General features: G+C 41.3%; 1 protein-coding gene across 1 annotated transcript in view; it reads left to right on the top strand.

The window, feature by feature from the left end:
* Positions 1–21405, top strand: part of VSIG1 (V-set and immunoglobulin domain containing 1) — a gene marked incomplete at both ends in the record, with an annotated part of 36442 nt that extends 15037 nt beyond the window's left edge. Inside the window, 7 exons of the mRNA XM_081043008.1 lie at positions 980–1143; positions 4670–4777; positions 10290–10488; positions 16533–16688; positions 17081–17200; positions 20112–20253; positions 21096–21405. Of these exons, the coding sequence (XP_080899134.1) occupies positions 980–1143; positions 4670–4777; positions 10290–10488; positions 16533–16688; positions 17081–17200; positions 20112–20253; positions 21096–21405 (1199 nt within the window). The remainder of the gene's footprint in view (positions 1–979; positions 1144–4669; positions 4778–10289; positions 10489–16532; positions 16689–17080; positions 17201–20111; positions 20254–21095) is intronic.
* Between the last annotated feature and the right edge of the window lie 3417 nt (positions 21406–24822).

Here is a 24822-nt window from a genome sequence, read left to right as displayed (position 1 = left end):
AGCGAAAGAAATTCCTGCGAACGTCAGGAATTCCCGCCTGGAAACCCTAACACTGCCCTACCCGGCATGGTAACATTCTGTGAAACTATATTGTAATATCACAACGAGGACACTGACATTGATACAATCCACCAATCTTATTCAGATTTCTCCAGTTTTACTTGTACTCGTGTGTATGTGTATGTATTTAATTCTCTACCATTTTCAATAAAAAATTACTGAGGACCCCAAAGAATTTTTGCCATGTGGGTTATGCTACCTACATTTACTACATTAGTAAGTAAAACTAAAAACAAGAAAAAGAAATCAAAAACAAAAACACACAAGCACTCATTCTGTTAACCACCAGAGCTATCACATCATTACCTGTCATGTAGCTTGTAGAATACTTCGGTGTATACTCATAAGAGGATGAGAGTAAAAAAGAAAAATAGGATTTTCGTATTGTTATGAATGTAATTTTGATCTTGTAGCCTAATGAAATGATTGTAGGGGTAGGGTGACAAACTCATCCTGGTTTTCCTGGGACTTTTCTGGTTTAAGCACTGAAAGTCCTAGCAAAACCAGTATGGTTTGCCTGAGACTTATCCAGTTTTAAAACTGAAAGTCCCATATCCAAGGGACCCCCTCAGTTGTGGGCAATCTGGATTGGTTGCTTTCCATATTCATGGAGTTTTGTGGGTCCCGGACAACACTCTAAGAACCTCTGTGTAAGGCCATCTTTACACAGAAGAAATTCCCAGTTCAGTGCTATGACCTCACCATAACACAGGATTTTAGTAAATTCGCGTTGTAATTTGTTAAAAACTTCCCTACCCCATGCCAGTTGCTTTGCTTCGCTTTCCTATATGGTTCATTCAACCTTCTCCTCTTCACCTTGGATTCCTCAAATAAGATGTCATTGAAAGTGCTTTGTAATGATAAAGTATCATCACAATGTGAGTGTGTACCATTGTCTTTTTGATGATTATCTTTTCAGGTCAAGTTAGTGTGGTGCAAGTGACCATCCCAAAGAGTGTCGTGAATGTCACTGTTGGATCCAATGTCACTCTCGTCTGCACCTACACCAGCACTGTGGCCTCCCGGGACAAGCTTTCCATCCAGTGGTCATTCTCCCATGAGAAAGAGTCACAACCAATTACCGTAAGAACTTTCTTCCTAAACTATTCCCCTTTAGTAGTTGTGATATAAACTGTCAGAGTCCGTGTGTGAAGGAATGTAAGGCAGTGACAGCGGTGGCAGAACCTCAGATACAAGGAATTTGACGCTAGCTGTTTAGGGGAAGGCTGTCGCCTAAGTGACTTGGCCTTTGTCTTCTCTTCATATTCAGTTGCAGCCTGTTATCTCAATTCTGTGTCAGTCAACATCAGTATTTTAGAGTAGGCATAAATGGTCCTTCTCATAAGTAAGTTAGCAGTAGTTCTCTTTTTTTTTTTTTGGCAAGAGAAGTCTTTTTTAATTATTTATTTTTTCAGTTATAGTTGATATTCAATATTATTTCATATTAGTTTCAGATATATAGTATAGTGGTTAGACACTTATATAATTTATGCAGTGATTCCCCAGTTAGTCTAGTGCACCCCTGGCTCTATACATAGTTGTTGTAACATTATTGACTATATTCTCTATGCTGTACTTTACATCCTTGTGACTATTTTGTAACTGCCAATTTGTATTTCTGAAAGGGCTTCCCCCACCAAATTATACATATGTATATATATATATATATATATAATATGAAATATGTATATAATATAATATATATATATATACATATTTCCCTGGCTTTTATTTCTAGAAGACCCCAGTTCAAATGCATGTCCTAATTGATCTTCAGATCTCTGTCAAACTTAATATCTGGGATCTGCTTGTCATGTGAGATAGCTCATTGTGCCAGACTGAGTCCTGGTGGCGTGAGAGTCCCAAGATTAATGGATAAAGGCCAAGGCAGTGATGAATCAAAGGCAGCAGGAAGCCAGAAGATAGGGGATAGGAAGGGTAGGCCAGGGTCTGGGGGAAGAGGTTGCCAGAGGAAGGTGGGAAAAAGACAAATGAGGAGAATGATTCTACCTGCAAGCGGCCTATTTTCAAGTTTTCTCCATCTGGCCTTAAGGGTAGTTGAATCTTTAAATTAGCCCAAGGATTAAAATTGTATATTCAAAAGTGTGTGTGAGTGAGTGTATGAGTGTGCAAGCACATATGCCAACATATATGACTTGAGCGAGAAGGTCAATAGGTTTCATTAGATTTTCAAAAGGATGTATGATCCAAAACAAGAAATTCAGAGTAGAGAAAAATCAGTGTAATTTGGAATAGTTGGGTGTAGCTGAGTTGGGCCTTGGAGGAAAGGAAGCATTTCGATTATAAAGTTAGAAGGAGAGAAAGTTCAGTGGGCTGGAGGAGGCCCAAAGGCAGAGATGGAGAAGAAGGACATTAGTTTGGAGAAGCCACACTTTGGCCAGTGTCGCTTCAGCCATCACTGGTCTTTTGGAGGTACTGAGACCTTTCTTCACCAGAGGTCCTGAACACTTGTTTAGTAGGCAACACTGTTCAAGAGGAGATTTCATCAATGCCACCCTCTAGTGAAAGTTCAACAATTTTGCTCAGTACTGGTTACTTTAGACAAGTATCTAAATCACTCTGTGCCTCTCTTCAAAACATGGTAGACCAGTAATACTCTTCTATATGTCTCATGGGGAATCAACTGACATAATGCATATTATAATACTGAAAAATAATGCAAAGTCCTGTAAGGTTTCCCCCTTACAAACACTACTATCATCATCAGCAACAACAACAGCAGAGGTGACAATAGTAATAAGTCTACCAGTTTCTGTCACCCAAAATGTCCTGACCCAAGACCTACCATGATGCAGTCAACTAAGAAATCATCCCTTTCCTTTGCAGGCTGCTGCTCTCTTGGATTGTGGGTGACAATAATTACACAATGTTTCTTCCATTTTAAAATTTATATTCCTGACTAATCTTTTCAATACATTCTTTATCTGTAGCCTTAAAGTCCTTCTCACATTGCTAATAAGGGCTGAATTTAGAGAGGCCTTGTCAATATATTTTGAAATTTTTTTAATGCTTGGTGCTCAAATCAAGATATCCTCAACTGCCTGGAGGCCAGACTTGGCCAAGCCGGTCTGAATTAAAAAACACAAATTCTTCTTTATGCCTCCTCTGAAACTGGAACTTACAAGTCCACCTCTTGGTTGAACTGTGTGTCTGGTAAAGAGCTAGGAGATGCACGACCAAAGGATCTCTGGAACGGCAGTGAGTTTTTCACTAGACCTGGAGATACGGAAGAAGAAGGTGTAGGTGATTGATCTGTGTGTGGCTTGAGCTCAGGACATCTCTTAGAGGCACTTTAGGAAAAAAATCTATTAACAAATAAGTATTTATTGAGTAGCTTATTTACTTGCTATTTGTCTCATTCTTCAAAATGTCTGGTACAGGCAGGACAAGTAATTTAAGGTATCTACTCTTTTGGGATGTCCAAATCAAAGGAGTTCTTCTGCACTGATTCACTGGATCAGTGAGAACATGCTCCTTGATCATAAAATGTCCCAGATGCTTCTCCAAGTGCATGAGACTGATGTTATGCCTGTGGCTTAGCTGCCTGGAAGACAGGGTAGAGTAGGGCCAGCTCCTGGCTTAGAGACAGTGAAAACCACCTCCAAAAAGATAGCCTTTCCCTTCTTCGTCTTTTCCCTTCTTGTTTCGGCTTGCCCCAGAGGATCCCCATTGTAACTATGCTGAGGTTCTTACTTCAAAAAAACTGGAGTCCCCCCCCATCCCCCATCCCCTGCAGGCATGTCTTCTCTCTGCTTTTCCAGATGAGTAGTTTTGGAGCCCCAGTGGAAAACTCCTGATGGATGTCTGTTCTACTCCTTGCCCTGTTACTTACTTGCTGGCTGGATGACCTCGGACAAGTCACTTGACCTTTCAGAAGTTCAGTTTTCCCACCTTTAAAATGGAGCTACTTACCTACCTCACAGGCTTACTGTGAAGATTAAATGAGATAATGCTTGTGAAACACTAGGAAGCCTTCCACATTGTAACCATTCAATGAATGTGAGTTATTATTATCAGCAACACCACTCACAAAATGGTGATTTTGCAAAATTCTCATGCCATCCATAGCCCAGGGTCATGGGCACCGGGGAATCCAGGACAACAAAATACACTTAGTATAGCTGAACAGCTGGGACAGAGCTCTTGGAGAAATCTTGGCCCAGAATTGGCTTCCAGTTCTACTACCTGTCAGGTCCTGTGGCTAAAGGGAGGGAATCAGGCCCCTTCTCTGTTGGCTCCTTATTCCTGAACAGAGATCCTGCTCAACAAAAAGTTTGCAGATATCTTCAGTTGTGATGGTATTTTTCAAAATGAGATTTGGCTGCTATTTCAAATTTGTTTCCTTGTTGAGCACTTCCATGCATTCAGAATACTGTAGAGCGTGTCGTATGTTAATCTAAGGATGGCTAGTGGGACATTTGGGGAATGATACAAGGAGACTGCTGTGCTGTTAGACAATTCTATGATTTATGGGAATAAGACATTGCCAGACTGACCACTGAGTGATTCAGTTCAACTCCTGGGTGGATGTGGCAGGATACCATGTAGCATTTGGCTCTCAGATTCACCCATTTCTGCTCAAACACAGCACAGCGCATGCCTCAATACTGAGAGTATGGAGAAAAAGGCAGTCAGTCAGTGTCTAAAAATGGCGCATACAAGAGACGCTCGGGGAAGATGTAGCTGGACCTCACAGGTAAGAACACCTATTGGTGTACTACTGGACCCCTTCTTTTTTTGGAGTCTCTAGGGCAATGGCAACAGATTTGAGGAGTGGAAAGGGAGGGCCTGAGCTTGGTAACAATCTAAATCAGCACAATCCCCTGACAAAAGTGGGACAGCCTTAAGTTTGCCTTCCCATGTCCATGTCTGGAATCCTTTTCAGCTTCCTCCAAGAGGCTCAAGATCCTATTGCTGCTTTGAGCGGGGCAGTGGCCAACTCTTGCCATAGGATCATCTTTTTCTCCTCCCCCCAAATCACTGGTCATAAAGAAGCAGTTGACTCCAAGGCCTAGTGTTTCTCAATACCAGGAGGAGGATGTTATCTCTTTTTGACTCTCCCATCCAAGGAGTTCCTTGGTGAGTGGGGACTGCAGAAGTATCCCACAAGTCTTCTCACCAGGAGGACCAGGATATTCATTAACCTGGCCCTCCTCTTAGAAAAACTTTCCTCTCAGAAGACACGGACAGCTTCAGATGATCAATCTCTCAGCAGGGCCTCTTAGCTGAAGACTTTAGGCCCAAGGGCAGGCAAGTTAGCATGGAAGTTTCGGGTGGTCTGGTGCCCCTTTGATCACACCAGTGAGCTCCTCTTCCACCCCGCCAGTGACTGCAGAGACCTCAGCTGTCTACGAACAAAACAGTCATTGACCCTACTTAGCATGGGTCTTTCAGACAATACCTACACTTCTGGAGTATCCATAGTGGAAGACACCCTTTGCCATCCTCATCTCCCCAACACATGTATAATGTGGACAACTTATTTCCAGAAGCTAGTGTTTTCATAGTCTCTGGCTGCTCAGATTCTCCCAACCTGGCCTGTTCTCTACAGATAGCATTATATTAAATGCTTTTCAAATGTTGGCAGGGCAGAGGTGTTCTACCTTCTCAGGGAAATTTGAACGAGGGAGGTGTTGGTTTAATTGTTATAAATGGAAGCCAACACTAACATTTAGTGGCCAGTGGCTAGAGATGCTAAATGTGTTGCAGTACATGGGACAGACCCACACAAAAAGGAATTGTCTGCCCAAAGTGCCAACGTCTCACTCATTGAGAAATACTCCAAGTTCTTCCCTTCTTATCACCACATTCCCATCTATTTATCTATTTATCTATTTATCTATTTATCTATTCTGTGTCCCTCAGGTATCCTTGCTAAATTTTGATAAATTAATCAAATGCTGAGGTGTTAGGGACTGGTGCTAGTTCATTTTGTTCTCTTACAAATAAAAACACTTAAGCAGAGATCGTCCATGCCTTCATCCCAAAGAAGCAATTCAAATGGTAGGTATTTCAGGCAAATGGCAGGCTGTGAAGGGAGTGGTTTGTGGGCAAGAAAGTATTCCTTTTGGTGTTCTATTATTTCTTGCATGTGCAATCCCAGCGTCCTTGTACAGTCCAGAGAAAATTCTGGGCTTGAGACATTGCTACCCTACACTCATCCTCTTCTATGTCTTGCCCTTTATGAACAGTGAAGGAAAGCAAGTAGCTGGAATGGGGAAGAATGGGTGGTTTGCTGTGGCTTTCCGTGCCTTCTACATTTCCCAAAAGAAGCCACAAGATCAGCTCTGGAGGCTAAAGGCATTTATTAACTGCAACTCAGCCTCGAACAGAAAGCAGATTGAATTCTTTCAACAATTCTTGTTTGTACTCCAGCCTCTAGTTATAGAGCAGTGTCACAAAGCTGAGGGGAAAAAATCTTTGGGGACAAATCTGGCTCCCAGCTGCCTGGCCTCATGTAAACAGGAACTTGGCACAGTAGGAAAGGATAGGCTGTTATTGCAGCTGGCAAATGTTGAAGGCATCATGTGGTGAACCTACTCGGCCTGGGAAGAAGCATCATGCCAGTGAATAGCAGCAATTGGCAGAAGAAGGGTCAGGCTGGAGAAGGGGATGGAATGGCCCCAAAAGGGGAAGGTTGCCTAGGAATCATCTTCCTTGCTTAAGTCAGAACTATTAAGTGCCATTTTAATATGTTCAGTGGGAATCGGGAGGTCTGGGTTCAAGATCTGACTATAAATTGTGTGATCTTGGGAAAATCACTTCTTGCATTGGGGCTTCAGTGTCCTTTTCTGTAATAGAAAAGGATGAATCAGAGGTTGCTAACTGGAGGCCTCTGGGTCTGATTTGGTCCGTGGATACATGTTGGTTGTCCAGCCCAATATTTTGTTTGCTTGTTTCTAGTTTGAAAGCCTCGTTTGTATTGTCTCTCCAGTTCACCACAGTCCGCACTATTCTTTCTGATCTTACCACTATCCACCAGCCCCTCCCAGACATTTCCTGTATTTCTCATATCCATCTTCCTCCCGAACGCTCCTCAACCTTAGAAACTATGAGCTAAGTGATCTCTAAGGGGTCTTATAACTAGTGTGCTGTTAGGACTCCACATTCAGCCTCTAACATCACCAGTGGGCAGGCAGAGACGACCTTGGGGGGAAAGTAGGGAAGTTTGCCATGAACACAATCACAAAGGGCAAGTGGACATAAAATTAACAAACACCACTTAAGGAAACACTTGGATGGATTTTCTTAAAGCAGACTCCCCCTGTCCCCTCGCCAAGGATGTAGCTTGTTGAACATCTGTGGCTTTTTCCTGGACCTCAATTCCTTTGATCTCTAAATTGACAACATACTTTCTTTGAATGCACAAGTCTCACAGAATTGTGGAGGGGTCTTGACCATTGTTCAACTTTGACTTTTAAAAGAGTTATTATTTTGTGGAAAATGGAACCAAGTTGCAGTCCTTCCTGTGTAATTAGATAAACAGTCTCAGGAAAACATTTCATTTTTTTTTTTTTTTGTCTACATAAGGGCAGTGTGACAGCGTGGACTTCCCCTAACAGAAAGCCCCTTTATCTATGTGTCTGGCCACTGGCTAGCCCTGGGGATTTTCCTTCTCACACAGCACCCTGAGACCAAGGCCTTTCCCCTTGAGGTCTCCATTGTTCTCCCTCCTTACCCCATTACCATCCCTGACACCCTTTAGTGTTATTTGTGAGAGGGCAAAATATAAGCTACAGTGTGAGGAGCTAAGGTGAAGGGTTGGTGAAGTTTCAAGTTCAGGACCTCATGACCTATTTGATTATTTCACCTTAAGTCACACCCAACTGTGAGAGTTTTACAGGTGACTTCTTTTCATGTTCTAGTCTTGACATAAAACACACTCTCTTGGCCCCCTGATCTCTGCAGAAACAAGGTCCTTTCACCTAGGTCCTCTGGGACTTACTGAGGGTTGTAGGCAGGACTGATGTCATAGCTCATTGTGATGTCTTCAAACCTCAGTATAAAACAGGCAACCCCACCCCCAGTCTTCCTGGGAGCAGGGGAATCTGCCAGATGTTGAAGTTGTAAAGGGCTTCCTTGATGGACTGCAGGCTGTGTTCCAGGTAAAAGTCCATAGGACTTCAAATCATTGATTAGAAAGTAAATAAACCCAATGCTGGCTAGTTAAGTGGAAAGCTTGACATTTTTGGTGTTAACTCAAATGAAGGTAATAGACCTTTGATGAGTTGAACTTCCCCCTTGCCCACTTGTATACCTTAACACTGGCTTTCTCATTTTAAGACAAGCAAGATCCCTCTGGGGCAAAAGTTTGTGATTTCCGTAGATGTGGATGGATGAACTGAATTATAAATGGTTCAGTTAGGGTAGGAAGGAAAGCTAGTTGATTTTAGAGAACTGGAGGAGGAAGACAAGTTGTTTTCTCTTTCAATATGCTCTTTCCTTTGAATTTTCCCTCAGAACCTAACTTTCTGCCTTAGTTTAAAATATATATTGGCTTTTTGCTTGAAGGAGAATTATTTTGAATTAATCTAGATAATATCTTTTGGTTTGCTGATTACATTCCCTCTTTCCTTAGCCTCTTAAGGTAAGGAGCACTAGACAAGGAATTAGAAGAACTGTTCTAGAACTGTCCCATATCAACTTTTGTTTTTAACTTATCTGGGCTTCAATTTCTTCTATAAAGTGAGGAAAGTGAATTAAATGAACCACAAGGCTTTTTGAGTAGATTTTATGAAAATATTAATTAGTTGCACTGGACTAGGGCAATGCCAGTTTACTAAATAATAAACAACAATCATTTTAATTACACACATTTATATGAAACTAGTAAAATGTTTACATAGATTATGTGTATTATGAAGACACCTCAGGGATCACCTAGTGCAGTGAATCTCAAGCTTCAGTCATTCATGTCTCATCTTTATATTTGTCATATTTGTGTATCACCAGCAGTATTATTTAATGTTGTTTTCTATACTGACTTGTTTCTGAAAATCTTAGAAATACCTTAGTCTCACCCTAAGCAATAAGATCCATGAAGTCACAGATGTGAGGTACTAGATATATCCCTTTCTAATAAGTTTTCATTTATGTACTACCTAAAATCAACTAATGCGCCTGTAGTCAGGGAATGCATATCATACTTTGAAGAACATCACTGTGGTTCCTCTTACAGGTGTAGAAATTAAAGTTGGAAAGATTAAATAATTTTGTTTCTTATCACAAAGCGTTGCCATGGAGGCATGACCAGAGGCTACCCCCCCTGATATTGTCACAATTAGAGGCAGAGCTGTGGCTAAATCCCAGGTTCTCTGTCCACCTCATCATGCTGCTCTCACAGTTGCCATCATGATATAAATATCCATGTTCTTTAAGAGAGACGGAACTAGACTCCATATATTTCTTAAATCTACTAAATTATAATAATAAAACATCTTTGTAACTTTGCATGAGTCATTTAATATCTCTGGATTTGAGTGCCCTTATTGAAATGATAATTCCAGTTCTGCCTCCTGCTACATGGGGAGAAAGTAGCTACCATTGCCTAAGCACTTCCTAGGCCCTTTTCTGCATTATTTTGTTTCATCCTCACACCATTATAAAGAAATGGGACCAGATGATTTGTCAGGGGCCTCTTTGCTCTGAAATGTTATCCTTCTAACAGGGTGAACCCAAGTTTGCTTATCCAAAGCAGTATGTGTGTACAAAAGGAGCATGAATATTCTGACTCTCATGGAAACCAGATATTCCAGCTAGTCTCACTGAGTAAAGTAAATTAAAACAAATAATCTTATAAAGTAGAAAATTTGATGGTTTGGGATTTCCCATCAGGCATTTGTGTCCTATATAATGAGTTTTGTCCAGGCAGACTCATCAGGCGAGTATGTTGATCTCCTAACCTAGGCGTAGGAGTTGAATCCCATCAGCTCCAGCTGTTTACTGTCTGGGTGACAGGCGTACCTCCTTGTCCTGATGACATCGCAAAGCTGCTTTGAACACAAGTGAGGTAATAACTGTGCACAGCTGTGAGAAAGCTAAAGTGCCCCCTGAGTTGAGAAACCTTTGCCATAGGGACCTGTGGCCTGCTGGGGGAAAAAATGCTGCTGCTTATCAAAGAAGGTAACCTTGGTAGAGGAATCTCCCTGGTAGCTTATCCTAGCTCTGGACCCTTTCCAGTTCTCATTTCTGTCATTTTTCTGTCCTAGATTTACTATTCTGAAGGTGGACAAGCTGCATCCATCGGGCGATTTAAAGATCGAATTATAGTGTCCAACGAGCCAGATAACGCATCCATCACTATTCTGTATATGCAACCAGCAGATAGTGGCAACTACATCTGTGATGTTAACAACCCCCCTGATTTTAGTGGCTACAATCAAGGAACCCTCATAGTCAGTGTGCTAGGTATGGACAATTTTTTATACTTTTTCTTGGAGCAATTTAGGACATTGAATGAGCCAGGGCAGCGGGTTATGGTGCCGATAAAGTGCCAGGGGTAAAGGTCCTCCCTTCTCCTTCGATTTTCAGGGATCTAGAAACACATCCCCAGTGCTGAGAAATCCACATAGCAACACTGAGAAATCACTCTTAAAACATGTTGAAACACTTACCAAAAGGAAAGGACTGCCAAAATGACAGAGAGCAGTAGATGACCCAACCTTCAGGAATCCCTGTCTCTGAAGGATAAAATGAGAATAGATGGGACAATGCACAGTCCCACTAAATGATCACTAATAACTCTTTCAGAGGAGTCTTCCAGTTAAATCCAGTTCTACCTGGGGGAGATAACTGCTACCTTATTACCTCTCTTAAGCCAGCCACAATTCCCACCATTAAATTATTCTTTTGAAGAAGTTGTGGTATATATACACAATGGAATACTATTCGGTGTTAAGGAATGATGATACAGGAACATTTGTGACAACATGGATGGATCTTGAGAGTATGATGCTAAGCGAAATAAGTCCGACAGAAAAAGCAGAGAACCCTATGATTTCACTGATATGTGGTATATAAATCAAAAACACAAAAGAACAAGACAAACAAATGAGAAACAAGAACTCATAGACACATACAACAGTTTAGTGGTTACCAGAGAGTAAGGGGGGTGGGGGGAGGGAGATGAGGGTAAGGGGGATCAAATATGTGGTGATGGAAGGAGAACTGACTCTGGGTGGTGAACACACAATGGGATTTATAGATGATGTGATACAGAATTGTACACCTGAAATTATGTAATTTCATTAACAATTGTCACCCCAATAAATTAAAAAAAAAGATACTTCAGAATTATTCAAGCAAAAAAAAATATTCTTTTGAATAAAGGCGGGAGGGTCTCTTTTTAAAATGTTAACACTATTTGGATTTTCTTTTTAGATTCCACATACAAGTGAAATTACATGGTTTTGTCTTTCTCTGTCTGACATTCCACTTAGCATAACACCCTCTAGGTCCATTCATTTTGATGCAAATGGCAAAATTTCATTCTTTTTTATTGCTGAGTAATATTCCACTGTGCATATATACACCACATTTTCTTTATCTATTCATCTATTGATGGACCAAAACAAAAACAACTCATAGAAGGTGGACAGGCTGCATCCAGAGAGGAGGGAGGTGAGGGATAGGTGAAACAGGTGAAGAGGAATAAGAGGTACAAAATTTCAGTTATAAAATTAATAGGCCAATGGGATGTATTGTATAGCACAGGGAATATAGTCAATAATGTTGTATTAACTTGGCATTTTGACAAATCAAAGGTTACTAGACTTAGTGTGGTGATCACATCACAAGGTATATAAATGTTGAATCATTATTTGTACACCTGAAACTAATAGAGTATTGTTTGACAACTGTATTTTAATTTAAACTTATTTGGGAGAAAAAAGACCACATGTTAAGCCAGAGTTGAGAATTAATTTATGTATATACAAATATTCATTACGTGACATTGGGCAAGTCATATTCATTCTTTGAATGAATTTGGAATGGTTCGTTTATTCTGTATTTATTGAGTGCCTACTGTGTGCCAGGAGCCATGAGATTGTCAGTGATGGAAGCATGGTTTCTGCTCTTGGAGTGTTCAGAGTTTTGGAAATTTTTAGGGCTCCTTTCAACCCCTGTTTAAGAGGACAATAGCTGTTTTGCTCCTGTCTGTCAGCCTAGCAGGGCCTGTCTACAGGCCTTCGGGAGGACCGAAGGGAGGGATGAAAAGGCTGTCAACCCTCACCGACTTACCAATTGAGCTAAGGGATCTCCCACTTCTATGTATCCCCCAATGGAGCTGATCTAGTCATTGCTCCTCTCAAGCTGTGTACCTCCATCACAGGAAAGGAGGAACTAGACCAAACCAGTGACTTGATAACTGAGTCGCTTGGAAAGCAGCAACTGGTAACAAGGTGCACACCTAAGAGAACTGTCCAGAGGTGTCTGAGCTTGCCACTCAGGTGATGCCAAAAATGCACCAGCTAGCTGTTTACTGTGAAGTTTGCTACTGCATCTACCCACCTGGAAAAGAGGGAATGGTAATCAAGAGCTGATTTTTAAGAACAGAGTAGTTCAATCGTGTTTTTCTTTTGCTAAGCCCTGTGCTAAGCATTGAGGTACAGGGGAAGACAAGAGAAGTATACACAAGTCCTTTCCTGGGAGAGTTGATGTCCCAGTTTGGAAGACTAGTCATTTACATGGGAAGTAAATGGTCTGTATAGATACTAGTGCATCAGGCTTGGAGCCAGAAGACATGGGTTCTAGCTCTTACTTGGCTACTCACTGACCTCAGGCAAGTCAGTCCACCTTGCTCTGGGCATTTTGAGATGGGGTTGTAACTCCTGCCCTGTCTTTAAAAGTTTATTATGAGAATCAAATGATATACTGGAGACTCAGTGTTCAGAGAATTTGAGGGATTACTCCTCTAATGGTTTTCTATTGCTCCCTGGCACTGGGTTGTCCTTCTGACCAGAAACAACCTAAAGAAACCCGACCTCTTTATCTCCAAGCTTGGAAACAGCCCTGAGATAAAGTCACACAGGAAGGTTAATGTTCTTAAATTTAGTGTTCAAAAAATCTCAAATAAACTTCCATAACAAGCTGAGAGTCATTTCCTCTTCAAGTTGTTTTTTTCCCATGAGTCTTTGGGTCAGTTGTTCCTGCAACGACTGTGTCTTGACTTTTCCTTAAGCATCCAGGACCCAGGCAAGGTAAGTGACAGAAGGATCTGCAATTTCCTTGTTTGTTTTGGGATCTCTCAAAAATTCTATTTTTATTAATTGGGCTAAGAACAAAAGCATTCCACAAATTAATGCTTTCTGGAAATTTTGAGACCAATAATTTTCTCGAAAAATTGCAGAGGCTGTTTACTGTTCTCAAATTCCATTGCATGTGAGTGCCTATTCTGCTTACTCTGAGTGAGAGGTGGGGCATGGTGGGGGCAGGTGGCTTAGGAGACCAATGGAGGCGAGGGATGTCGATATGTCCTTAAAGATCGCTCTTCCAAGCAATGCATTTTTCAGGGACATTTTATCACCCAGTGGTGGACATTGATCCCAAGTATTCACTCGTTCGTGCATAAATTTATTCAACAAACCCTGACTGAACACATGTCCAGTTACTGTGCTAGGCAATGGAGATGGAAAGATGTAAAAGACAGGGTCCTGACCCTCCAAAAGTTCAGCGTCTAGGGAGGGAGGCAGGTATGTGACATAAAAGCTTACAGTGGAGGTAGGGGAGGAGAGTTCAGAGACACGGAGAAAGGACTAAAAGCTGTGTGGGGGAACTGGAGAAGGCTTCCTGGAAAAAATGTGACTTTTTCACTGAATGTTGAAGGATGTGCAAGAGTGTGTAAAGTAGAAAAGGGGCTGAAACGGCAGGACACGATTTAGGTGAAGGAAACCGCAATGAGCAAAAGGCCCAGGTGGTTTGGATGGCCATTTATTTGAGAGACTTCCAAGAAGGGTGACAGCTGCGGAAAATGAATCTCTGAAAAATACCCCGCAGAGGTTTGAATAATTATTTTGTATATGTTTAACACGAGCATCATTTTCCTTCTGCAATTTGGCACATAAAGAGAAAATAATGAATTTAGTGAAGGTTTGAGAACACACTGAAGCATTTTCATTTATTTTCTGAGGTGAACCTGCTCCTCCCACCCCAATTCTGTTAAAAGCAGTAAAGCTAAATGGTAAATCAATGTCTTTGGCAGTAAACAGCGAAGTTCTACTGGGGACTTTAACTGGATAAAGTGTCAGTTCAATCCTGACTCAGTAGTTTTGGAAAATATGTAGGTTTGGGACGTGATTCAAAATGATTCACTAAGTGTTTTGTTAATAAAAATAAAAGGAGAAAAAATGTGTTCAGCAATAAACAAACGAACAAATAAATAAAATGCCTGTTTAGGTTTGATTCTGGGCTCAAGAAATGAATGCAAGTGATTCTAGATTTTTGTCCATCAGTTAGTTCAACTCCTGGTGTTTGACTTTGTGATGAAACACCCCGTTTAATTTTATGTTCAAATTTCTCTGTTCTGCTGTAAAGGCTATAAAATCACCATGTTTAAAAAGGTTCAGCATCTAAATCTAGTGATAGTTGCAATGGCCTTCCGGTTAAATAGCCTTGTTTAGGGTAGGCAAATCTAATGAGTTGTCCCCAGCTGAGAAAATCAGTGGCAAGGAAGAGAGAATAAAGAGGTAAATAGAAAATTACTTACTTTAATTAAAAGACACCTGTTTAAAGGATAGAGGTGTTTCAAAGAAGTACATACAGCTATATCCATCTATTTTCTTGCTCATGTGTCCAGTGGGTTAGAATCCAAGACTGGAAGATTCACTTCCGTAGCGAGCTATAAAATGTGGCGGCAGGAATTAGTCCTGCTCATCGTCGTCTGCAATTCCACACGCAAGGCTCTATAAACATGGTTTTAGTTCTATAAATATTAATACAATATATTAATATTTGGATTACCCAGAGACCAGATAACCTCTAGTTCACATTTTGCAGATGGATCAACTGAGGTTTTACTCTGTTAGGTTACTGGCCTAAACACATGTAACGGAAAGTTGCAGAGTCAGTATTCTGTGTGGATCCAGAGCTTTGTTCTGAACTGCCACCTCCCAAGAGCTGGGCAGTCCGGAGTATTTAAGGTCTAACCAGCCTAAGTTAGAAAATCTATGCCTTTGGAGGATTTTAAATCTAAATTAAGATAAGGATGGTAAGTTGGCAAGTACCGTCATTCAGATCCTTATCTTTCTGTCAGACTAAGGTTAGAAAAAGCTGTGAGCAGTAAGATGAGTGAGGAGATTCAGATTGTTTCCCACAGAACTTCTCCACTGAGGTGTTTCATAAGCAGCTAAAATTCAGTGCGTCCCAAACTGACCTTATCCTCGCCCCTTCCTCCTCCTCACTCTTTCCCCCCAAAAACCTGCTCCTCCTCCTGTTTTCTTTATCTCAGGGGCTGATGGCAAGCTCCTGTACCCAGCTGTTCAAATCAGAAACCTGGGAGTCATCACTGACTCCACCTTCTTCCTCATGCCCCGTATCTAGTTGGTTCCCGAGTTCTGTTGATCTGTTAGTACCTCTTGAATCTGTTTCCTCTTCTCCCTTGGTTCAGACACCCCTGGAGTCAGAGGGATCCAGGCAAAACGTGAAAATGACCATTATCTCTCCCTTACTTAAATTCCTTCCATGGCCCTCCTGCTCTCAGTATAAAATACATGAAAGACAAAGCCCTCGAAGCCATGGCCTCCTCTCTCACCACTCCCCCCACTGCACTTCAGAACTGTGTCAGAATTACTTTTGAATTTCTGGTGCCTAGCCCAGTGCCAGGTGCACAGACGACACTCGAGTATTTTCTTGCGGAGTGAAAACTGAATAAAGGTTTCAGTGCTCTGTAGCACAGCCCGCCCCAAATGGGCTTCCCCTAGCAATGAGTGCCACAGGCAAATTCAAACCCTCCAAGCATTTTGTGGCACCCCCAGAAGAACAAATGCCAAAAATGACTCATAAAGGAAAAGGAAAATATGGTATTAATATAAAAAATATGGTATTAATATAACAATTTAAAAAACTAACAGGTTATCTCAAAGTATTTAAGGGTTCAATTTTTCTTTAAAACTGTGCTTCAAGAGTATAAACTATGCTCCTAGTTGTTTCATGTTTGCTTACGTTTGGTTGTTTTAATAAAGCCATGTTTTAAGAGACAACGTGGAAGTTCATGATTATGAATCTGAGGAGGCCGACTGAAGAAACACTGTTAATGGCCTGGACGTTCCTTGCACCTGAAGTGCTCTCCTCCCACCTAGTGGTACAAACAGAAAACTGTCAAAATTAGTTTTTTTAAGTGTTCTTTTTTTTTCTTTTCTTTTTTTAAACAAGCCCATATTCCACAAAATGAAAGTGAGGAAGTGACTGCAATTGTTACAGACTCTCATTCATTCATCTTTGTCATTGCTTTACAGTCAAACCTTCTAAGCCCTTTTGCAGCATTCAAGGAATACCAGAAACTGGCCATCCTATATCTCTTGCTTGCCGCTCAGTGCTTGGTACACCTCCGCCTGTGTACCACTGGTATAAACTTGAAGGAAGAGACATCGTCCCAGTGAGAGAAAGCTTCGGTAAGGATAGCCCTCAGCAGCCCGGCGTGTGTGCTGGCTGACACCATGTGTGCGTGGCTGGCCGCTCATCTTTGGAGCTCAGTCTTTTAGTTTTCTGGGAGGGGGATGTAAAGAGAATGTCTATCTCCTAATAAGATGATTATGGTCTGGTCTTATCCCCACCTTTTAGAAGTCAAACCTGCTTTTGGCTCAGAGGTGCTGGGTATGTAGAGAATGGCATGGGCCCAGATGGTCTACCTTTGGAATAATCGCAAGCGTTCTAGTTGGACCCTGGACATTTCAAGAAGGGGAGGCCGACGTGAGGAAGTGGGTGGGCATTGAATGATCTGCTACATTGACATGATCTGTACCCACATAAGAGATTTCAGAAGTCTATTTCCTGGTTTTGACAGATCCAGCCACCGGGATTTTGGTTATTGGAAACTTGACTGATTTTGAACAAGGTTATTACCAGTGCACTGCGGTCAACATCCTTGGCAACAATACTTGTGAAATCGATCTGACTGCGTCACGTGAGTTGATCATACAACCCTCACAGATCTCCTTAAGTCAAGTATCCTGGGTCTGCCGACCAAGTAAATTAGTTAGTCCTTCCTGCCTCTCTGAATATTTTGGTGCTTTATGTATACATATATTGGTTGATGTGATGAATTACCATCCTAATATCTAATGGTTACATAATACTTATATGTGCCACAGACTGCCATAAATTGTTTACAAAAGTTAATTTGTTTAACTTCACAGCGTCTCTAGAGAGTAGGTGTTATTATTTAATCAATAAAACGACAGCTTCAGTGATAGTACCAGGCTGAATTCTCTCTGTTATGCTGTTGGTCAATCCAGGTGAAACTGTAGCAATGTATGTCACACATGGAGCTCACAAACTTTCCAGTTCTTAACTAATTTGTTAAGATCTGCCTCAAATAATAATAGTAATAAGAACACTCACACCTATGGTCACAGAGGCTAATATTTGTGGAGCACAAATCATGTGCCAGACAACTCAGCCGGGTGCTGTGAGCATTACCTCACTCAATCCTCCGACCACCCTGCTTAGGAGGCAAAATATATTGTTAGCCGCATTTTATTGAAAAGGAAACTCAAGTTCAGGGAGGTAAGTGACTTGCCCAAGATCATCCAGTTGGTAACTGGCAGTGCCGGGATGCCTCTAAACCTCAACCTTCCCGTTCAGAGGTGCTTAGTTACTAAGCATAGACTTGAGGGCCTGGCCAGTCAGAGGTGAGCTTTCATAAGGGATTCCTTGCTACACCTCTCACAAATCGCTTAATGACACTTAGGATCATGTCCTGTATTCATTTTTTATAACTTACTTTGAATCTGTGGTTTTACTATATACCGTATCCAGGGTGGCTAGTTCCATTGGATCATTGCTTTCTTAGGAAGCTTTCTTCTTTGTATTTGTCCTGAATCAATCATTTCCAACTCCAGGTTGCTCCTTCATTCTCATACCATTTTCAGCTCTTTTCCATTCAAAGTGAAGACACCTCATCTTTTTTATTTCCTTTTCTGTGGTCCCATTGTACCCCCAATCCCTTCATCGTTTGTATTGTTTTTCTCTAGATCTTCCCCAAACCCTTTTTGCCTTTCCAGACGTAGGGTCATACTGCAGATGTAGACACTCCTAGGATTTGTACTTGAGCCTTACTTCCTTTTGAATCCTCTTTCCAATGGTGTTGGCCTTTGGCTCCCTCCCTCCTGCTCTTCCTCCCTGCCTTCCTCAAATATTCACTGAATATCTACTATATATATATATATATATATATATATATATATATATATATATATATATATATATATATATGCCAGGGATTGTCCTGGGTGATGGATACACAGAAAATGTGTTAAATGCTATAATCGAGGACTGCACAGGGTGGTCTGTGGGACACCAAAGAAGAAACAATTAATTATGCTTATAGAACCAGGGTCAGCTTTACCAAAGAAGTGCTGTTTGAGCTGAATCTTGAAGCAACTTGCAAAACCTTTTTCTTTATGTATAAAATAAGGATGGAGGTGAAAGGAGGTTGCAGGATGACAGTAGAGCAGCAGACTTAGAAGGGCAACCAGTCCATGTTGGGGGAAGGGGACGGAGAATTCCAGAAAGGATGTCTCCGGGGTGGGGGAGGGGTATGTGTTTGAATCTATTAAAAGGAGTTTCAGAGTTTTGCTGGAAATTTGGGGGATTAGTGATAATACATTTTTAAAAAAACAATCCCCAAATGAGGTAATTATTATCTTCAGGGAACTTTTAAAAATGTTGTACAAGAAAAGATCATAACATATACCAGGTTCTGCACCTGTGAACAGTATTTACACAGTCACAATACCGCAAACTTGGATTTAACTACAACTCGTGCTATAACTATATTAGGAGAGAGTGGCGGGCTGTGAGGGGAACGGTTGTAAGAAAGTTACTAACTTCCTTACACCATCTTCCAGAGTAGGAAGTCAATAGAAAATGACAAAAACTGGAAAAGGCGGGACATATTAGAACAAGCATAAAGAAATAAGGGGGCAAATTCCAAAGGATGAAAAAAACAAAAATACTAAAGAATAATTACCTTTAGTGAATGGGACTCAGAGATGGGGGACTGCCATTTTTTTGTTAGAAGCCCTAGCAGAACTGTTTGACGTTCTAAATTATGCACATGCATGCCTTTAATCATAAAAATGTTAAAATAATAATTGACCAATTCAAGTAGCCTTTCGTCCCAAAATGCAAGATGGCCATCCTTATTTGAGAGGAGGCGGATGGGAGTGGGCCCGCCTGGAACCCAGACATAGCCTCTTGGGGTCAATACCTCAGGGCTTTAAGGTCTGGTGTTCAGCTGGATCATCTCACAGTCATTGAGTTTCTCCATAGACTGATCTAGCAAACACGCCTTTCCCTAACATGCCTGTTTGTGGAAAAGGGCATGTCCCTTTCCAGTGGCCAGCAGGCAAGAGGCTCCGTGGTGAGCGTGGAGTTTGTGGAAGAGAAGGTTTTTAGGGATCTACTTCACATGCGCTCAGGGAAAGCCTGGTGAAATATCCTTGCCTGTAGCAGGTCATCTCTCTGGTCAGCAGATTGTAGCTCCATGGTGTCTCTCTCACTGACCAAGCAAATGTGCACTGAAGACTCACTTCTCTAAACCCTATTTTAAAGAGCCCCCACCTCCTGCAAGTTGGCATATTTGTTACCTTATGTGTGTGAATGTGAATAGGTAAGCTACATAGTCGAGCCAGGCATTTTCTTCCCCCACTATGAGTCCAGCTGGCAGCAGTCAAGGATTTCGCATGTTGCCAGCCTAGGCGAGCCTCTTGCCCCCATGTGAATGCCCCCAGTAGGCCCCATGGCTCCCGAATGCACATGTACCGGGTAGACAGTATGTTCCACTTTACTAACCAGCAGCTTGTATCCTGCAGATCCAGAAATTGGAATCATCGTCGGGGCCTTGGTGGGAACCCTAGTGGGAGCTGCCATTGTCACCTCTGTGGTGTGCTTCGCAAGGACCAAGGCAAAAGGGAAGGAAAGGAAGAGAAATTCTAAAACCACCACAGAACTCGAGTAAGACATTATTTTGTTGTCTTTACTTGAATACGAACATTTCTCAGGCACACAGCTCTTTCCAGTCAGCTCTTCCTAAGCACTTTTTTTTTATGCTAAGGTATCAGTGATACCGTTCTGCTCCCCATCACTGCTTTTATGAAAGAAAGATGACGGCCACTGTGTACTGAGCGCTGTGCGCCAGGCGCTTCAAAGCGCTTGACAGCAACTCGTTCAACCAGCACATCAGCTCTTTAGGGTCGAAGAACACGTTCTATCATGTCAATATCCGTGCATTTCTACCAACACAGTCATAAAATACGATGTTCAATGCTTTTTGGATGGAACAAGGGGTCCATGAAGGCAAAAGTACATAGGGTCCACAGAAGTCAGAAGGAGACCCTGCCCACATGCTCTTGACCACTCTGCTGTTTCTTCTAGAATGTACGTATATTACACTCATTCATTTGTTCATGCCTCCATTTCTATGCTTCCACGACTATGTATTGGGTACCAGCCAGGTGCCCAGTACTGTGCTAGATGAAGTGGGAGCTGGAGATGCACCTGAGCCATGGGTTTGGCCCTTAAAGACCTGATGAGATCCTTATGAGGTCCTTTCATCCTGATACCAGTTTTCCCACATTTTAAACACTGTTTTTTCTCTCTTGAACTCTTATAATATAGTTGAGATCTAATCTTGCTGCACCCAAAATGGAGACACATGGTCTGACAGTGAGACAGAATATCAGAAATCACAGAGGTCCTGAACAGACTGGGGGCCCCGGCACTGAAGCTACAGAGCCTATAGCTCCACATGAAATGTCAAACCCTAACTTGGTCTTCCCTGGGCCTTCTTTCTGCAGACCAATGACAAAGGTAAACCAAGGTACAGAGTTTGAGACAATGCCATCTGAAGATGTTATCCAACTAGAAGCAGCTCTGCCATCTTCCTTCCACGAGACTGACCCTGACACCATCCTGGGGCCTGATCATGAGCCTACCCACAAGCCTGAGCCTGCCCAGGAGCCTGCCCCGGGATCTGATCCTGTCCCAGTGCCTGAGCTTGAGATTGAGCTGGAGCCAGAACCCGAACAGGAGCTGGAGCCGAAACTGGAGCCCGGGATTGTAGTTGAGCCCTTGTGTGATGAAGAAAAACAAGTGAATAAGCCATAGGCTAGTAGCCTAAGCACCGTGTTCATCACTTAGAAACCCATTATTGGCGTTTAGAATTCAGCTGACCTACCAATCTCCCACCTCCTCGCTTCATTCCGACCAGTCCTCTTCTAACAAGGTGCTCCTACCATCAATCCAAAATAAACAGGTCAAGATAACTACTAAATAAATGCAAAGTTTGCTGCATTACCAGTATTGAGTACTTACAATTTTACTAACGCATAAACATAACTAATGATAAGGCAAGTGATTTCTAACTCAGTTTTGAAAGTGTTTTTGCAACCAAACCTCTGTCGTATTTCAGAAAACCTTATTTCTCTATTTTTACCTACTCTTTGTTACATTCCACATGCACACATGACAAGTTGACATTAATTGGATTCAATATTATTTCTAGGATTAGTTCAGGGCTTCCCATTTTCACATTGACCACTAAGAATTCACCAGCATCATCTCATAGATTGGGAAAAACATCCTAAAAAATTCCAGAGGAGACTATGTAAAGGGTACACGTTGATTGGTACATAGCACTTAAATCTACGTCTTAAAATTAATGCTTCATTTATCACACTAGATTTCCCAAGGGACCACCCTGTTATTCAGTATCTGAGCGTAGCAAAATTTGAAACTAACCCTTTTAAATGCAAAATAATATACAGGCAAACAATTCCAAATACAATTTTTCTTCAGTGAATACAAAATGTTGATGTCATAGGTGATGTACAATTTAGCTTTGAATGAGCAATTGTACTATCACTGTGTCTCATGCTATCTACTTTGGAAGGGCCAGATGAGGAAACGGTTCTACATGAACACTTCAGATCAATTTTAGATAATCTGAGCTAATTATTTAATCCGTTTTACCTTTAGGGTATCCCACATTAGTAAGGAGATATCATTCTTGTGTAAATGTCAAATATTAACTAAAATGCATTGATATCACTTCTTCACCTGGCAAAAAGCTCTTCCATTGATCATATTCCACCTACATCCCACCTTGAAGAAATTTACAGGTAGATGTTTTCATTTGTACAATCAATCAGATTTTAAATCTTGTTTCAAAGTTCATTAAATAATATTCAATAAAATTGTATTTTAATGATCCTAAGGCAAATCTTTTATAAACAATTTTATTGACATTTATGTACAATAAACTGCACCTATTTCAAGCATACAAGTTGATGAGCTTTGACAGATGTATACACCCATAAAACCACCACAACAATCTAGAGCATTTTCAGCATCCCAAAGTGTTTCCTATGCCCCTTTGTGCAATTCCAACAACACCCTGGACCTAGTCAACCAGTGATTTGTTTTCTGTCATTTAGAGATTAGCTTTGTCTTTTCTTGACCTTCATATAAATGGGATCATACAGTATGCACTTTTTGTGTCTGACTTCCTTCTAAGGTGAATCCTTTTTAAATGAAGTAATGAATCTCAGACTTATCACATCCAGATTTTCATGTAGAGGCGTTTCTTAAACTGTGAAGCCCTTTCTGTATAGATCCTACCTATACACTAATGGAGGTAGTCTTCGAAGGTTTTAGGGTAGATTGACATTGAAATTCACATTACACTCATCCAGAGTCATAGGGAGAAGAGATAGCAAGCTTTTACTTACATGTTTTCTCTGCTGTGTTAATTTTAGCTAATCACATGGATTCTTGAAGCATCTACAATTCCATTCAGACTAAATATATGATGATATATGGTATATGCTGGGTAAAAGAAGCAAAATGACGGTCTTAGGAATGACCTAATGTTTAGAGATTAAAAACTAGACATGAGCAGTATAAAAATCTCAATTATCAGAACGCCAAAGTAGCTGGAATTCACTTTTCCCTTCCACTTCTGTGACAGAGGCAAATCACAAGAAAAGAGACTGATACGTAGTAGTGAACAACTACACCCCAAAATTCTGAACACGATGGAAGACACTCTTGGCAGTGTTACAGAACTCTGTCTTGATGAGCATTGTTCTGTACAAAATACTGAATAGCTGGATCAGTGGTTTTTAACCTTTTTTGAGGTCATGGATCACCTTGAGAAAATGCTGAAAACTCTCGACTCCTCTCCACAGGGAAATTCTTATATACAAAAAGTGTCATGTACAGTCTTAGAACACTTATAGATACCCTGAATCCAAGATTCAGAACTAGTGACTTGGATAAAAACATGGAAGGCACACAATAAATCTGTGGCTGTCCTGCTCCTGGGAGGAATGGCTACTATGCTGTAAGACAGAATCATGACTCAAAATGATCTCGATAGCCTGGAAGCTGAGCTGCAATCAACAGAATAAATTTGACAAGGAGAGGTCTTCATTTAAAAATAGTGAGTACATGTTGCCCACGCAGAAACCCTCGCTGGGCAAAGTTGGGAAGTAGGTGAGGTTAATCTTAAGTGGTATCTTTGAATCTCTCCTTTCAGTGCCCTTCCTGGCTTTCCGGCATCTTACTTTCCAAACACACAGGATTTTCATGCACCTAGTAGCTCAGTGACCCACTCAGGGCTGCATCTCGGCAGGGCTCATTGCTCAGGACCTTTGCCACCCTTTCAAAAGGTAGCCATTTTGTGACCTGTTCTGGTCCAGTGAATATGATCTTTCATCATCCAATGATGTCATTCAGGTCGATAAGGATTTAGCTGTTTTAGGAGTATTTACCTTCAAACAGAGGACTCTGGAACACAGGTAATTCCTTAATCCAAAGAGTCTAAACGGTAGAATTTCAAGGACCAGAATAATCCAGAGGGGAGTTTTTTTCCGGTTTGATTAAACTTCAACCAAATTACTTTAGCATAATTCTCATTCAGAAAGGGTACTACCTGATTTATTTTGCCACGGGTAGTTAAAATTTAGTGGCTAGTCCCAACCAAATCCCAAAACAGCCTTGGGCTCTTAATCATTCACTTCTCACCACCCAAAAATATTTCCGGGAACTTCTCTCCCTGGTTTTGCATTTAGCAACTAGGATATGCGAAAGTCAACAAAACAGCTTTTTGGCTGCAGGTTCTTATTCTCCCAGAATTCATGTTTAGTCATCCATTGCACATTTATTGAATGGCTACTATGAACCAGGTACTGTGGCTGACAATACAATGTTGAGCAGTATCAGCTTTGCTAACTATGATAAGTTCTTGATAACATTATCAACAGTAGCGCGTTGCTTGTAGGGAAGGAAGGCTGGAATTTGTACTGCACTGGGGGGGGGCCTCCAAATTACAGTGATCTATGAGGAAAAGGGACTAAACCATAGCAACTCTTGACCAATAGATAAGAAACCACATATATTGATATCTCCTATGTCCTTGAGAGTACTAGGTGACGTTTTCCCCCAATACTGTATACTGAGAAGTTCATATTTGCAGCTCTTACGCTGGCCTGTGTGTAATTGAAGTTTGATGAACTTCCAGTA

This window comes from Rhinolophus hipposideros, assembly GCF_964194185.1.
Source record: "Rhinolophus hipposideros genome assembly, chromosome: X".
In the NCBI taxonomy this organism is placed as follows: Eukaryota; Metazoa; Chordata; class Mammalia; order Chiroptera; family Rhinolophidae; genus Rhinolophus; species Rhinolophus hipposideros.
This window is presented reverse-complemented; position numbering and strand designations above follow the sequence as displayed.